At 34.4% G+C, this 16,518-nt stretch overlaps 1 protein-coding gene across 1 annotated transcript in view; it reads left to right on the top strand.

Moving 5' to 3' along the window:
• Positions 1-16,518, top strand: part of LOC124359882 (heparan-sulfate 6-O-sulfotransferase 1) — a 53,860-nt gene that overhangs the window by 16,515 nt on the left and 20,827 nt on the right. Inside the window, exons 2-4 of the mRNA XM_046812996.1 lie at positions 3,727-3,942; positions 4,110-4,257; positions 13,115-13,296. Coding sequence (XP_046668952.1) covers positions 3,727-3,942; positions 4,110-4,257; positions 13,115-13,296 — 546 coding nt within the window. The remainder of the gene's footprint in view (positions 1-3,726; positions 3,943-4,109; positions 4,258-13,114; positions 13,297-16,518) is intronic.

The following is a 16,518-nucleotide window of genomic DNA, read 5'->3' on the forward strand; positions in this document are numbered from 1 at the left end:
AAATAACACACTTCTAAGTTCTCAGTATTTCTAGTAGAAATTTCAGAGTAATAAATAATTTTCTTGAGAGTATCAGTCACAGAGTTTTCTTACATATGGGTCGATAGCTTTTGTAGGTTTTATTATGGAATTATGTATAGTTCTCTGAATAACAAACAAAACATTAGTTAGACTACACATAGTTATTTTCTGTTTTTATAACACAGATTAAATACAAGGAATACACAGAGAATACTTGATATTTTTTGTATTGGATTGGTATTTTCTCAACTATGGTTAATAAGTCACTTTGAAATATTGATTGAGTATTCATACTTCAAAGTCCAAATGGTAATTTTATTGCTTTCTGCATGGTAAATTTTTGTACGATAGGTAACAAGATATCTGCAGAATTGAAGAAAAGTGATCTACCAGTTTAGCTGTTATTCAATGTAGTCGTAGATAATGTAAAGTTCACTTTGCCTGTCTGTCACTTTGCAGGAAGAAAACCTGTTATCATTGGAAAGTTCTGTCCATTATCAGAACTATACCTGGAGATATAAAATGTTAAACTCAGCTGTTGATTATTGTATACAAACTTCCATTTCCCTTAATATGTGTAATTTTTTAGTATTATAGTTTTTAAAAAAATATTGTTTATGCAAGATATTAATTAAATAATAATAGCTGATAGTTTGGTTTTTGTTTATTTATATTAAAATCGTTTGAAAAGGAAAGGAGTTTTTTATCTTTTCAATCTGCTCTCGTACATTAAAAAAATCCTTCTTATTGAACAAATAGTGTTCATAAGTTTTGTTGATTTCCTGAGATATAGCAATCAGTAAGTGAGTGATATTCAGCTTTTATAGAGCATAATACATAAATTCTGCATCGGCTTGATATTTTTTGAACGATTACAATACCATTTTTAAAGAGTGAAACTTTGAGGTCGGATTTGTGGAATTGCGTTCTAATAGAACCCTTTAATTTGATATAGGCCTACTACTTGGCTTATTTTCTCATTTAAGATTTTATTCCAACTCCTTATGAGCTGTTTTCGTGATAAGACAGAAAACTGATAGTGATTACAAAAAGTAGATTTTTAGATGTAGTAATGATGTACACAGTGTTAATTGCTTGATCTGTTATCTTTCAAAGACATTAAGCCGGAGTGGGACTTTATTATTTATCATCTTTATCAGGTGCACAATGCTGGGACTAAAACTTTTACAATATTATTTGTAATTTAACTATCACTTGTGCTATAACTCAAAACCAGATTTTCTTTGCACCGGCCAAGATTCCATTTACGACGACAGACTTGATCAACAGTGTGCTGTAGTCATGCTAAAAACCAATTGTAGTCGGGTTGCAGTATGAGCACAATGTTATGAGACAAGTCGAGGGAAGTTACGACACTGAAGTGAAGGTGTTCGTTGCTAACAGTACGAGGGTCCAAGATGATTCATATCAGTATCAGATGCTCCCAACACCTCTGTTATTTATATTCGATACATAAATAATTGGAGGAATAACATAAAAAGCTGAATGAGAAACAAAGGTTTCTCTCGTACATCTCCATTCTGAATTTCCTGTCACTGGAAGCCAAGCAGTTGACCTTCATTCGTCCCCTTTTTGTTCTTGTGAATAAAATTACTGGTTACATCCTAGAGTTTCACATGACTGATCATTTTTAATTAAAGTATTTCATTTTCCTTCAACTAACTCATAAAAAAAATATGTCTTGTTTTGTTAATGTCCCTTTACAAAAGAAGGCCTGAACCTGAATAATATACAAATTATATAATATCATAATATAATTAAAATTTTTCTCTGAAAATGTTAGTATCAATTATTTAGTAAATCATAAGCCATATCAAATCAATTCAAATTTAAAAGAGAACAAATAAAAAAAGTGTTTTTGTACTCACTGAATTGTGTCCTCTTTTGTCCCATTTGAATGAAATCGAGCTTTAGTTATGGATCGCTCTATTGGTTAATTATATAAATTTTTGTTAAAATCACTGAACTATCAATAGTCCCACTGGATAATAATTACTCTAAATATACTGTATCTTAAAATGTTACTCGCTTGTGTCCAATTGGTTTGAATAATGCATTACGTTTTTCATAATTGCTTTGTTTCCATGTAGGCAACATTGAGTTTGATAATGGTACATATCACTCCATGATATTTGGCTGAGTGTTAGTGAACATATTGTTCTTATAGATAACCATGATATAAACTAAGATAGTCACAGAGTAAATTAATTTGTAAACAAATTAAGTGCAAGAGTAGGCCTATTTTATTTTAAAACGTAACATAATCACATAGGTAGCGTATCAGAATGAATTGAGCTTAAACTTGTAATTGTACATGCAACCTCAGCGAAGCCTGTATGAGACACGTGGTGGTGTACTGTACTTTTGTCTTGTAATTATAATATGTAACATTTTAATTAAGGCCTCTTTCACAACAGTTGAACCACAGCCAAATAAAACAAGATGTGACTATGCAACACACCACTATGTGTTGCGTAGCAGGCTTCACTTAGGTTTCATGCAACATTTCAACTTTATAGCTCATTCCATTCTCGAGAAACATCATACAGAAATGAAATTTTACATACCCCATACAGACAAAAGAGAAATTGTATCAACGAACTGAGTCATGGAATAGGTTTCAATGACAACTCAGCCAAATTCCATGGTTGGACATGTACTATCATAGAACTCATTCTTGTATATGTAGAAATGAAGTTTCATATAGAATATAATTTCTACAGATGAAATCTTTCTAGAGATAGCTTATGACATTATACATTCACATTTTTGTTTACAAGTTAGGTTTCATAGCAGTTCAAATGATAATGGTTTCAGTGAACTAGGGAGAGTATTACAACACAAAAGTGCAATGAAATTGAATCTTGTTACCAGATTTTAATAATGATATTATTAACATACCAAGGATCACATGTGTGTCCGATGAACGTTTTTGGCCCTCAGTTCATCAGTGAAAATATTCATCAATGTATTCCAATCGTACTAAATATAAACAAACACACAACACATGACACACACACACACACACACACACACACACACACACACACACACACACACACACACACACACACACACACACACACACACACACACACACACACACACACACACACACACACACACACACACACACACACACACACACACACACACACACACACATACTAAGTGAAATTGAATATTGATTGATTCACACACTATCCAATGGTCTAGTTGTTTGGTAATGATGACCTGTCTAAGATTGAAATGTTACAATGGGTCAGCAAGTTTAATAGTGGATGAGAAAGTGTGAAGGATTTAAGTCATGATGTTCAGGGTCAAGTTTCACAGATGATAACATTGTGCATTTTGTGACCTTGACTGTTGGTCATAAAATAACTTCAAAGGATATCAGCCATGGGAGTGTCCTTGAAATCATAAAGGAGTTTGCTACAAGATGTATCACACAAATATATCATTGTTGGAAAATATCAAAAATTTAAAACAAAATATGTTACTGAAATCAAAAACTTTCTGATTCCAGTGTATAAATTGTAATGATGGGGTTGTTCTATGGGCTGTAAAAACATGACAGTTGGACATTATTTAGATTTAGGTAATCACAACTTGGAGGGTTAAAAACTGTAGCTGAGTTAGCTGGATTCAGTCACACTATAAGTAATGATTTAACTCGTTTGACAGGTATTTTTATATTACATTACTAAGGGAGCCTATCAGTCGCTACTTGTCCGAGTTTCGTCACGTACAACGAGGGGCAACGTGGCGCAACTCTCGCCATTGGTGCGGAGGACGAGTTGCCACAGATGCAGAGTTGCCTCACTGCTACCAGGGATCCTCTTGGCGAGGTGTAACTCTAGATGAGTTTGCAGCTTGCCCTCATAACCTTGCAGCTAATAGGTAAGTATAATTATTTTTTTGCTACTTTTACATTTTTATTGCAGTTGGTATTGTAATATGTTTAAAAATCTTTAACCAAGAATTGTGAAGATAATTAGGTTATGAGAGACTGTTATAGTAATATTGTGTCTTCGGTATTTTACTGTAATCTGTAAATAATGTTGCAGACAGACCCGCATGATGTCAGACTTGGCATTGGTGGGCTGCTATAACACATCCTACATGAGTGCCAGTGAACGAAATAGAGTGATGCTTGCAAGTGCCAAACGTAACCTCGCAGCAATGGCATTCTTTGCCCTCACTGAATATCAGAAGGTTAGTGGATCTGGTCTTTTACAAATAGATTAGTTTATTACATACAAGAAAATATTTTCAGTTTAGGTCACATTTATCAGGATGTTTCATGATAGAAGTAATAGGGTGTCTACTGGACACAAAAGTTATGGAAGTTCTGAAAAATTCACCTCTTTTCATTAACGATCATAAAAGACATATAAAGTCATGAAATTTAGAAAAGATCCAGAGTGTTAAAGCTTATCAAGCGTGGAAACATTTTTCATATCAGTATTTTGACTGTAATAATGATCTTATCACCAGTTTGTATCTCTGTGATAAATCTACTCAATCTATAGTTGCCGCATCATTAGTATAACTCTTATTCATTATGTTGCATTGATTAGGACAAAGCTCTCACGGGCAGTATTGCAGTTTCACATAAAAGGTTTATTATAATTTATCTCCCAGCAGTTTTTATAGTAGAATTGTTACAGTTATATAAGAAGTAAATTGCAGGATACCAGTGATGATATTCTATAACAGTTTTGGCCATTTATCGCTAATTACTTTATTCAATCAATCAATCTTTATTTGCCTTTTACATATGACATGCATTGACAAAGTCAGTAATATTGTCTAGATGACATGGTCAGAAACAAGTAATAAAACCAAACTATTAAATTTTTAAAATACCATTACAATTTAAAATTATTCTTTGAATATTAATATTATAATGTAAGACAATAGTTTAACAAAGAGAGATTTTAAAATAATTTAACAACAAAAGATTTTATAAAAGTTTAATAGATATTAAATTAAAAAATATTTTAACTGATTGCACGTGAATTACTACAATACTAGCACAAAAAATTGAAATCTTAGGATAACAGGTTACAATATAAGATTCTACAGATGAAATTTACAGTACTGAATAAAAATAGGACAGTTTCTAGATTAAAATTGAACAATTTACTGAAATCTCATTGTTGTTTACAAATATATGTTTTCAATTGTAGTATAACAGATTTAGCGAGCTGTGAAATGGATCCTGTATACTTTATTAACAAACTAAAATTTAATATCCATGTAATTAAAAAACTCTAGGGTATAGAAAGGATTGTTCAAAAGCCAATGGTACAGTTTGTTTTGAAATATTTTGTGGAATACTTATCTGCCAAATGTTTGTTGAAGATTTTTTGAGAAATTATAATGTGACTATTTTGAGATTTGACTAATCTAACATGATCTATGGCAATATTAGTTATATATATATTTGTAGTATAGTAGTTGTGTATATCACTTCTTAGAGTGAGAGTTTGAAAATTGTTGAGTAAATAGGTAACTAAATCAAAGATGTAGAGATTTTATCACAGTTTGTAATTTAAGTTCAATGAACAGAGGCTTGCAGTGGTACAGAGGCTTGCAGTGGTCCAGAGAATGGGCCCTTGCTATCACTCGCACAGCTTGCTTTTGCAGAATTAGAATGTCTTCAATCTTACTGCTGTTTCCCCAGATTATTAAACCGTATCTTAAAACTGATTGAAAAAATGCATAATAAGCTGATTTTACATAGTTTTTAGGCACACACGACAATAATCGCCTGAGTAAAAAAATTACTCTAGACAACCTTTTGGATATAAGTTTTTTATCATATTGTTGGACATAGTGAAAATGTCTTTTTACTGTCAGAGTTTTTTAGTCTCTTTATAGCTTTAGAAGTGGAAGTGTCATCAACAGAGACTTGTGTAAAGTAAAAGTTATTACTTTCTATTTGATAGTTACAAGTTAGGGTCAAACTGTCTGTGTTGGGATGGTTAATGTTATTTACGGTCTGCTCAACCAAGTCAATGAAAAATGTATTAAAACAGTCTGGTGTGATATCTAATTTAGTTTGAGTTGAGTAGTATCTTTTATAAGATTCCAAACAGCTTTACATTTATTTTGGCTACTTTCAATTTTTGTTGTATTGTAGTATAATTTGGTATTTTTAATAGATTTTATGTAGCATCTTTTGAGGTCAGTATAGTTTGCATATAACCCATCACTGCTTGAATTTTTTACAAGTTTGTTTAGAAACAGAAGCCTTTCTTTCATGTGAACCAATTCTTTTGTATACCACTTTTTATTAAATTTTATGTTTTTAATGGTCTTAAATTATTTCAAAGTTGAGAAATAAGCAATTTTATTAACAAGAACACTTAAAAAGTTTTGAAACCAATCTTGGGTACTTGCTATGTTTTCACAGTTCATTAAAGCACTCCAGTCATGTGATATTAAACTTTCAGCTAAATTGTTTGTTGCCGATTTTGGGAAACTAATTGTAAAAGAGTTCATGTGCTCCAGTGTTTGTTATGATATTCAGATTTATTACAGTCAGGATTCATATTGCATGTCATGTTCAAAATAACCCCGTTATGATCTGAGAAAGGAAAATCAATATTTTGGATTCTAAAACTTGCCCTGGACAGTTAACAAATATATTGTCAAGACAACAGTCACCCCTTGTAGGAGCATTGTTGATGTAAAAGTAGTTGAATTGTCTCAAAACATTAAGAAAAATTCTTGTAGTTTTATTGTTAGATGATACATCGAAGCTAGCATTAATGTCCCCCCCCAATTACTGTTGAATGGCCGTGATGTGATCAAGAATCAAGAATCAAGAAGTTTATTAGCCATTGGTCACAACAATATGAAATAGGCATCGTCAAAATATACAGCACTGATATTTACAACAACAAAATTAGTTATTACAATATTGTACTATAATTATACTAATTTTATGACCAAGTAACAGGTTTAATATAATCTATGAAGAGTGTGCACATGGTTTGTTAATTACGTTATAGCTAATACAGTATAGAAAAATCAGAAATCTACAAATCAAACTAATCAAAAAATGATATTTATGTCAGAATCTAAAAATTCTTTTAAAGAGTAGAATGGAGTAGTAGAAAGAGTGATGAGATGTAAGATAAAAATTCTTCTAACAGTTCTAAGAAAATACGTGGATTTCCTGCAGGAGAATGATAGATTGATGCTGTAACAACTTTAAGAGAATCAAGAACCACTGCAGACACCTCAAATTTTAATTCAGAGCAAAATTTACTAACATCTATCTTTTTTGAACCAAAAGCCTTATTAATAAACACAAGAGTTCCTCCCCTGATATTATCTTTTCTGCAAAAGTCAGCTGGACAATAAAAGTGTTTTGGGCAGAATAAAGAGGGAGCACCTTCATCTAGCCAATGCTCAGATAGACCAATCATTGATATTTTATTTTTTTCATTATCTGGCAGAAAGCTTTCTAGAATATGCACTTTATTTTGGATTCCCTGTATATTTAAGAACAAAAGATTAATACTTTTTGGATTGTTATTAGTTTTTAGGTTTGTAGAACTACTTACTATATTACTCTTATTTATTATCACTAAGTCTTCTTTATTGTTTGGGTTGGAATCAAGTTTTTTTGTTTGGAACAGAGTGGGAGATTGAGATTTAGAAAAAGGGGTCAACTGAAGAAGGATGTCATGTGTAGTTGTGGAACTGTTGGTGGTAGAGAGAGGTAGAATTGTAGAGACAGGAATATTTTCAGAACAATTCCCAAAGTTATTTACACTTAGAGTCTCTAAGGTAGCCGGAGTCAAAGGGGGAAGACAGCGGTCTGTTTGTAGATATTTCGCTTTATTGTTTTTCGAGACACTCATCGTACGACAGTCCTTTCCAGAGGGCTCTTGGAGCTGATGGTTGTTCACAGGATACTATATTAATATTGTTGCTCCAGTTTCTCTGTGAAATTCTACTATCCTCTTGGCAAAGTGTTCCACTTCAATATGGTCTCGCACATATCCCAAGGGCGAACATATGAGCATTTTTAAATCTTGGTCTTTGAAGTGCATTGTGAGTTGTTCAAAAGCTGTGTCATAGTCATGTATAGATGGTTTATCATAATATCTTTCTTTGGTTATCAGACTTAGAACTGAAGCTTCATTTGAAACCTTCTGACAAGTTAGTTTGGAGTACACAAAATCAGAGGCTTTTGGTCTGTCAAACTTTTGTCGAAAAGTGATAGCGACTCTAGTGCCCATGTATCGATCTTCACTTATTGTATGGGCAAAACCTGTGTCTGGCTTGTTCTTGAAAGCCTCAATCATATCTTCCATCCTACAGTTGTTAATACTTATTTCTTGTGGTTTTATTTTAGATGTCAACATTTTCACATTTTCTTGTGACATTGCTGATGTTTTAGTTTTGGATTCTGTTTGTTTTTCCATGTTCAGAATCTCTACGATCATTCCTGCCACCTGAGCTTTCCCTCTTTAGTTCAGATATAGACCATGAGTAGTGTATAGGTGGCGAGGAAGAAAGTGTATAGGAAGTAGGTTGATAGTTTTATTTTCCTTTAAAATCTTTTCCAACTCTGAGTTTATTATAGCAATTTTGAAATCAAGATCCGAACGGTCATGGTGCATTGGTAGTGCGGACAGAATTAAATTTGTTTCGTTTACTTTGTTGATAAGTTTTTTCATATCGTCCACAAGCCGTCTGACACTTGTTGTTTCTACGTTGTTTGTCCCTGCCATGACAAGGAAATAGTCTTCGATGGTCAAGCCTTTAGACATTTCCTTCACATCTCTAACCACATGGTGAAATCTTCCTCCGGGACAAACAAAAGCAGAAGCATTAGTAAAAGTTCTCTGTTCCACTAACCAGCTAATGTCTGTTCCAAGACTATCTGAAAGAATGATCAATTTTGGTCAACTTTTGTTTTTTTTTTTTTCATTTAAATTCCTGTTTGTAATGACAGTTTTTTTCTTGGAATTTGGTATGGATTTCATTTTGGGGATAGGGTTATGGTTTATTATAGTAGAGTAATTATTTATTTCTTCATTTTCTTTTTTTAGAACTGTGTAGTAGTTTTTAGTGTTGTTAAGTTTTTCTTTAGAGGGTAAGAGGTATAGAGAATGATATGAACTTTTGGATTTAGCTGAAACTGGCTGGAATAGAGGATAGCAGCAGTTCATGCACTTATTTTCCATATTTAACTTGTCTATTTCTTTAGTCAACTCCTGGTTATCTGTTTCCAATATTTTCATGGCCATTTGAAGGCTTTGATTTTCAGCCTTATAATTTTGAAGCTCTTGTAATAGGATTTGAGTGTGGAAATCATTAGCCTTTGTTGTACTAGGATGGGGGTGGCCTAAAGATAGTTCTAGTTTCTTAATTGTTTCTCTTGCTTCAAGGAGACATTTTTCCAGTTCAATACACCTGTCGGTGACTGCTTGCAACTGCAAAATTTGATCTAAATGCAAGGAGGTATCTACAGCCATATCTTGATTTTTCTTTTGCTCTGAATTAGTTGGGTTTGGTTGTTTAGATTAGTTTTCACATAATTTGTTATTTAACGGACTACTAAAAGCTGTTGGATCATCTTGAGATGGAGTTTGAATATCTTGCCCAATAATCTTTTTTGAATGGTAAATATCTGAAGCAGTTTGAATACTTTTATTTGAACTAAAGCTATTATTTAGACTTCTTTCATTGCTTTGGTAAAGTTTTTCACATTAGCAAATCCATAAATATTTTTATTTTCCATAAAGGAGCAAATATTACTTTCTTTTATTGAAAGTCGTAATTCATTTGTTCCATAAAAGGTCACATTGTACTTGCATATTTTACTTGCACAATCAAAGTCATCAATGACAGCTGGCCAGTTGGGGAATCCTTTGACCTTAACAAATACCCGATCTCCAACTTTAAACTTGTTTTTAGATTCGTAAGTCATTTTTATATAGTTATGTAGATAAACTAATAAAATTTCATCAGCACATAAGTAACAATGCAAAAAAAAAAAAATATTATTATTATTATTATTATTTTCAGTAATGGTAAGGTCAATAGTATATAGTCAATCAATAGTAAGGTCAATTCCAACGTATCTGTTGCGGCTCATCAAGGACTACCTCCGTTCTAGGCGTCTGATATATGACACTCGAGACGGAGCGCGGATGGTGGAAGTTACCTCTGGTGCAGGGTTTTTGCGCAGTGTTCAATACTTGGCCCGGATCTCTGGAATATCGCTTATGACAGCCTCCTGAGATCCGAGATGCCAGAGGAAACCGTCTTAGTTGGGTACACCGATGACGTTGCGGCTCTCATCGCCGCACGCAACATTGAGCTGGCCCAGCTAAAGTTGAACCAGGTCATGCGAGTGGTCAACGCCTGGATGTCCGATCACGGTCTTTCGCTTGCTCTGAGCAAGACGGAGATTGTGATTCTCACAAAGAAGAGAATTGACACCGTCGCCCCGCTGCGAATGGGAAGGGAAGTGGTCCAGTCAACGCGTGCCGCCAAGTACCTCGGAGTCATGGTGGACAACAAACTAAGCTGGAGAGACCAGATCTTCCGTTCGGCGGACAAGGCTGCTGAGGTGGTCTCTTATCTTAGTAAGCCAATGTCGGGGGTCCTCGGTCCAGCAAAAGACGGTTATTGATGTCCGCAGTCCAGTCCGTGCTCCTTTATTGGGCAGAGGTGTGGGCAGACGCTCTTACCAAGGAATTTTGTAGGTTGTGACTCGCTCGGGTTCAGCCTCAAGCTGCGCTCCGGGTGTGTTCAGCCTATAGGACAGTATCCGAGCCTGCCGTCCTGGTGGTGGTGGTGGTTGCCGGAGTCATCCCTGTCAAGCTCTTGGCAGGGGAGAGGAAGGCGATTTATCAGAGACAAGGTGAGATCGGCTAGGACGCAGCAAGATCCGAAGAGCGTGCCCGAACCTTCCAGCAGTGGCAACACAGCTGGGAGCACGAAACCCGAGGACGATGGACTGCACGACTCATCGAGCAGGTTCAACCATGGGTCGAAAGGCGGCATGGCGAGGTGGACTACTACCTCACACAGTTCCTGACAGGTCACGGATATTTCAAGTCGTACCTGAGCCGGATGGGTTCACCGGATTGCATCTACTGCCCGGGCGTTCCCGACGACGCGGAACACACCTTCTTCCGCTGTCCGCGTTGGGAAAGGCCCCGCCACAAGAAAGCTCTGTGTTTTTTTGGTGGATACGGTCTGCGCAAAGATTATGGAGGATGAGGGGAACTGGGATTGTTTGTCACAGTTCGTCCGGGGCATCCTCCTGGAAAAGAAACCCGATCTGGACCGCGAAGTGGCCCAGATCCCTTGACCGAGCGGCTGGATAAGGAGCGTGCCCCACAGGCTTAAGTCAAATTTAGGCCTAGCCCGAAGTAATGTGATAAACAATCCCAGGTTAGAATCCTAAAGAGTAGAAGTTAATGGGTAAACCCGTTTTTAGGGGAGTCCCACACTACAGGCTGGCCACCAGCGTGCGTAATTGCATTTTTCCTGCCTCTCCCTAAAAAAAAGGTCAATAGTTAATCAATAGTTATAGTATAGCAAAAAGTATGGCACAACAGTGAGATTTGAAACAGGAACCCTAGGTGTAGTAAGCTGATGCCAAACTGACTGAGCTAACCAGGCTTGATAATAGGCTGATAAGGATTGTCAGATAAGATATCCTTCTCTGGATTGAGTGACTGAGGATGCTTGTTATCACTAACATTTATTTATTTGAATATTTGTTGCTTAATTTTTATTTTACTTAAGTTGGTGTTTTGATAATGAAAAAAAACTTTAACTCAATATTAATTGTGTTGAATACATTTTGATCACCATGTAAAATCTTTATTTGAGGTTATAATATGACTTGTTTTTTTAAAAAGGTAATATTTTTGTTTATAAATAAAATTAATGTAAAACTAACTTGCTGAGTCCTTAACTTAACTTAAACTCTTTATGTTCCACAAGCCTAATCTTTTATATAACAAAAGTTCAACAATTAAATCATTAATTAAAACATAAACTATGACCATTTACACCCTTCACATTCACCACCCAATCCAATCTCCTTCCGAGTTGCAAATGGTTTAACATCTATTAACATTATCTGGCTTTTAATTTTTTTTTTACTTTATTCAATTAGTTAAACTCTTTCTGGGTGACCTGGAGTATAAAAATGAAGATACAAGCGTAATATCAATAACGATTCAAGTCAACAGGTCAATAGTTGATGCCAATCTTTGAGCTTATTAGTGCAGAAATAAGCCAGATATTATCTACATTGTCTTACTGTTGTTGTAAATATATGTTTTATATCTGTTAAGCATAAAGTTAAGTGTATTAAAAATCAGAATATTTAATTTTTGCTATCTTGTGACGTGTCTGAAGAAGATAGCCTTGCTATCAAAAGGCCTCATAAATAAAAAGTTATCAGTCTTGTGGTTTTAAATGTAGTGATTTAATTAAAAATATCCAACATAAGCTCCATCTTCAACATATATTTTTGTGTTCATACAATTTTAGAAAGTCAAAAACATATTCTTTTATAATAAGCCTAAGTTATATTTGGTTATATAGCACTGTACAAGCAATCCACATAGGTTTAGGTGCTAAAGAACAATAACACTTGTAAACATTTATGCATTACACTATCCATTTTGACAAACTGGAAGTTCTAGAGTATCATGTAAAGGATAAACCAACAAAAAATGAGAATGACAAGATAATATAATAATGTTGCACAAATTATTTGATTAGCAGAGAAATCGTAATGGACTTGCCTGATAACTTCGGTTATATTGCTTGAAAGTACAACCCAGAAAAACAATCTTTTCTGGAATAGGTCTTAAAAATATTTATAAATGAAAGAAAGGTTAATTCATATCAGTGACTTATGCCATGAGTCTCTTTGCATTTTCATTTGACTTTAGACCTCCAAATGTATTATTGAGTTTTCCTTGCGATTGTTCAAAAGTGTAATGGGAATACAATGCATATATTAAATTCAGACATTTGGAGAATGCTACGATAATTTTATTTTATTTTTCAGATGGGGCAGTATGTTTTTGAGGAGACATTTAATCTTCGCTTTGCAGTGCCATTCGAACAACACAACTCCACTTTGTCTAGCATGACACTGGCCAAGCTAAGGCCTGATCAGATCGACACCATTAAAAGGCTCAATGCATTGGACATTGAACTGTATGAATTTGCTCAGGAATTGATGAACAAGTTAGTAAACATTTATTTATTTCGTTAGATTAACCTTTAGAGTGCCAAAAAACATTGAGATTGGCCCGTGGGTATTTCCAAAAAGTAAAAGAACCTACTAAATTGACTTTTCAAATATTTATTATTTTGTTACTAAATGTTGACATGGTATTGTACTTAGTCTCATTTCGTTCATAATAAATGAAATAAATGGAGATTATCTATCTCAATTTGATTTGTTACAGCTGGTAAAAGCTATTTTCCAAGTATGAGAGACAAATTTTATGTAAGTGCAGATTTTAAATATTTTGCACTAATGTATGTATGTAATGTAAGAAAAGTCATACTCATTATTACAGATAATTACGTTTTTGAAACTTGGTAAGCTATACTTGTTCCTACTTACACAGGGACCATAAATTATGTTGCATACAAATGTATTAAGACCATAAAATTAAAATATTTCTTTATCAACACATAAACAAATTAAAAGTTTTTTTATAATTTTTTCATTTGAAAATTTGGACAGATTTAGAGGCAGAGAAATATGCCACAACCTTAATTTATGTAGATGATTCAGTGTTACTTCTGTCTGAAAAATCTGCAGAAAAACTAGAGATCTAGTCATATATTGCATACATGGCTGTGCAGTATTTCCAATATAACAACCTGGTAGTCATTGAAGCAAATTAACAGGAAAGACAGATAAAAGGAACAAACAGCTCACTTACCTAGTGTTAAGGTGGTAACAAAGGCAAAATACTTGGAAGTGATAATAGATAGAGAAGTAAGCTGGACACTGCTATTGACAATCTATGTAGAAACCTGAGTACTGGCATATAACAAGACTAACAAAAATAAGTAACACAGCCAGTGGTTTATACCATTAAGGAAGGAGAAGAACCGACCACAAGTGTTCCTTCATTATCATACAAGAGCTTGTAAGAAGTCAATACATATCTGAAGCAGGTGATTATAATTGTTTCTAACCAAGGGAGAAATAAAATCTCAAACCAAGAGATTTACATTGGTCTTATGGGTTCTCATTGTCAACCATGATGGCAACGAGAAAATAGCAGGTTAAATAAATGTGTAAACAAATGAGTATAATCATATGAGATTTTAACATGTGACGTAATAAATGTAGCTCATTCGTTCAGTAAAAAGAACAAAATTAATGCAGTGGAAAGTCAACGACAAAAGTTAGTGACAAGATTTTATTTCAGTGCACTCTTGTGGTGTAGTACCCTCCCTACCGGTAGTAGAACTTTATCATTCCTACACTGCCATGAAACTTAACTCGATGAGCAAGATTGTAAATGTATCATACAGTAAGATATCTTGAAAAATATTATCTGTACATTTAAAAAGTTTGCATGAAAAGTGTCTTCTCTATATGATGTGTATCTTTCCACAGGATATTTTGAGAATGAAATAAGCTATATACTTGAAATTTTACTTGCAAGCTCAGTGAAGCCTGTTACACTACATGTGGTGGGCAGTACTGTTACTTTGACAGAATATAATCATTTAATATAAAAAATATTATTTGAAAAATACGTTGTATTAAATTTGTATACAATAAAATAATAAATCCTGTTATTATTAAAGTGTGAATGTCTATATTATGATTTTGAAATGTCTGGGTGTGAAGATGTTTGATACTCGTCACACAAAATTTAGTGGACAAAATTAAATAAAATTTGGCGTGGATGTTGCTTAGATATGAGAATAAAATATAGCATATTTTTTCCCAAAATACTTACTTCAGAATTTTGTATTTATGTGAACAAAGTACCAGTTGTAGTGTGCTGCAAATTTTTGTAAAGGAGAGTCTGATCTCCTTTTAAGCATTCTGGATGTCCTCAAGGGTCACTGGCATATGTGAGGATCTTATCAAACAGTATACAAGGGAGAGTTGATACAATACAAGTGAAATAACTCCCATTTAATAAATATCCCAATTAACTAAATAATTATGACATTAGTATTATTTCACTATCTCGATTTCTCTTTTTTGTGCTGGGGGATGTAACATTTATATTTTGTTTGATTGTCTGTTGTTCTATCTTTCAGTAATGAAATGAGCCTTGGATTTAAAATTTTGCATTGAACCTCAGTGAAACCTGTTACACGAAACTGGGTATTTATAGAATAGAACAGAATATTTATTTAGTCACAAGATATTCCACAGGAATACAGGGTGTGGCTGTGAAACTGCATGATTTCGACTCCAGCTGATGGGCGTGGTGGGGGGTTATGAGAGTAAGGAAAACCAACCACAAGTTTTCCGTGAGCGTCTAGACAAGTGGAAATTTCAGTAGTCATGGAGCGTTGGGCGAGTGAGAAACGTGCGTTGTTACGCCTGTAAAGGCGTATTACAAAGATTCAGATAGTGTGGTTGGTGCTCAGTGCGCTTTCCATTGTGAATTTAACCTACTGTCACAGGCTCCTGTACCATCAAGGTAAAAAGGACTCCTTTGGGTGCCATAGCTTTGAAGGCACTGGTAGCACAATAAAGATAAGAGGTTGTATTGAACATGATCGTGTGTGTAAAGCATTAGCATGAAGTCTGTGAATATTAGTGAGATGGTACAGTGCAGAACTTCAATCAGTGAGATGGATTTTGAAGGATGACCTACACTATCATCCATACAAAATACAAATAGTGCAAGCTCTGACAGCTAATTACTACAATAATCGAATATGATTTTTGCCAAATAATACTTAATGTTATTGATGAAAGAAATGAAGAAAGAGTGCACAAGTTATGGATGAGTGATGTATTTAAACAAGCAGAACTTCCGATATTGGTTTGAAAATAACCAACATTGATTCTAATATTTTAATGAAAAACCTCTTCATTCAGATAAAGTTACAGTTTGGTGTGCAATCGTAGGAAGAGCAGCAAGATGGCGCCTGCTAGTAAGAACCCGGTTTGTGGTGGATGTCCAAGAAAAGTGACTAATAGCTCTGGAGGAGTTATGTGTACCGGAAACTGTAAAAATTGGTTTCATTTTGATTGTGCGGGTAAATCTAAGAAGGATTACTCTTTCTCCAAAGGTGAAAAGTCGAACTTTCAATGCAGTGAGTGTACGCAGCAGCAGTTGGAGAAATGTGTATTAGTGAGTAAGCCGCTCGATGCAGTGGATGATTGCAGGGATGATAGCAACTCGTGTGAGTGTTCGGTGCATATTAGAATTCTAACATTTGATATAACTCAGAATCAAAAGGATCTTCGTT

The sequence above is a fragment of the Homalodisca vitripennis genome, chromosome 4 (genome assembly GCF_021130785.1).
Source record: "Homalodisca vitripennis isolate AUS2020 chromosome 4, UT_GWSS_2.1, whole genome shotgun sequence".
In the NCBI taxonomy this organism is placed as follows: Eukaryota; Metazoa; Arthropoda; class Insecta; order Hemiptera; family Cicadellidae; genus Homalodisca; species Homalodisca vitripennis.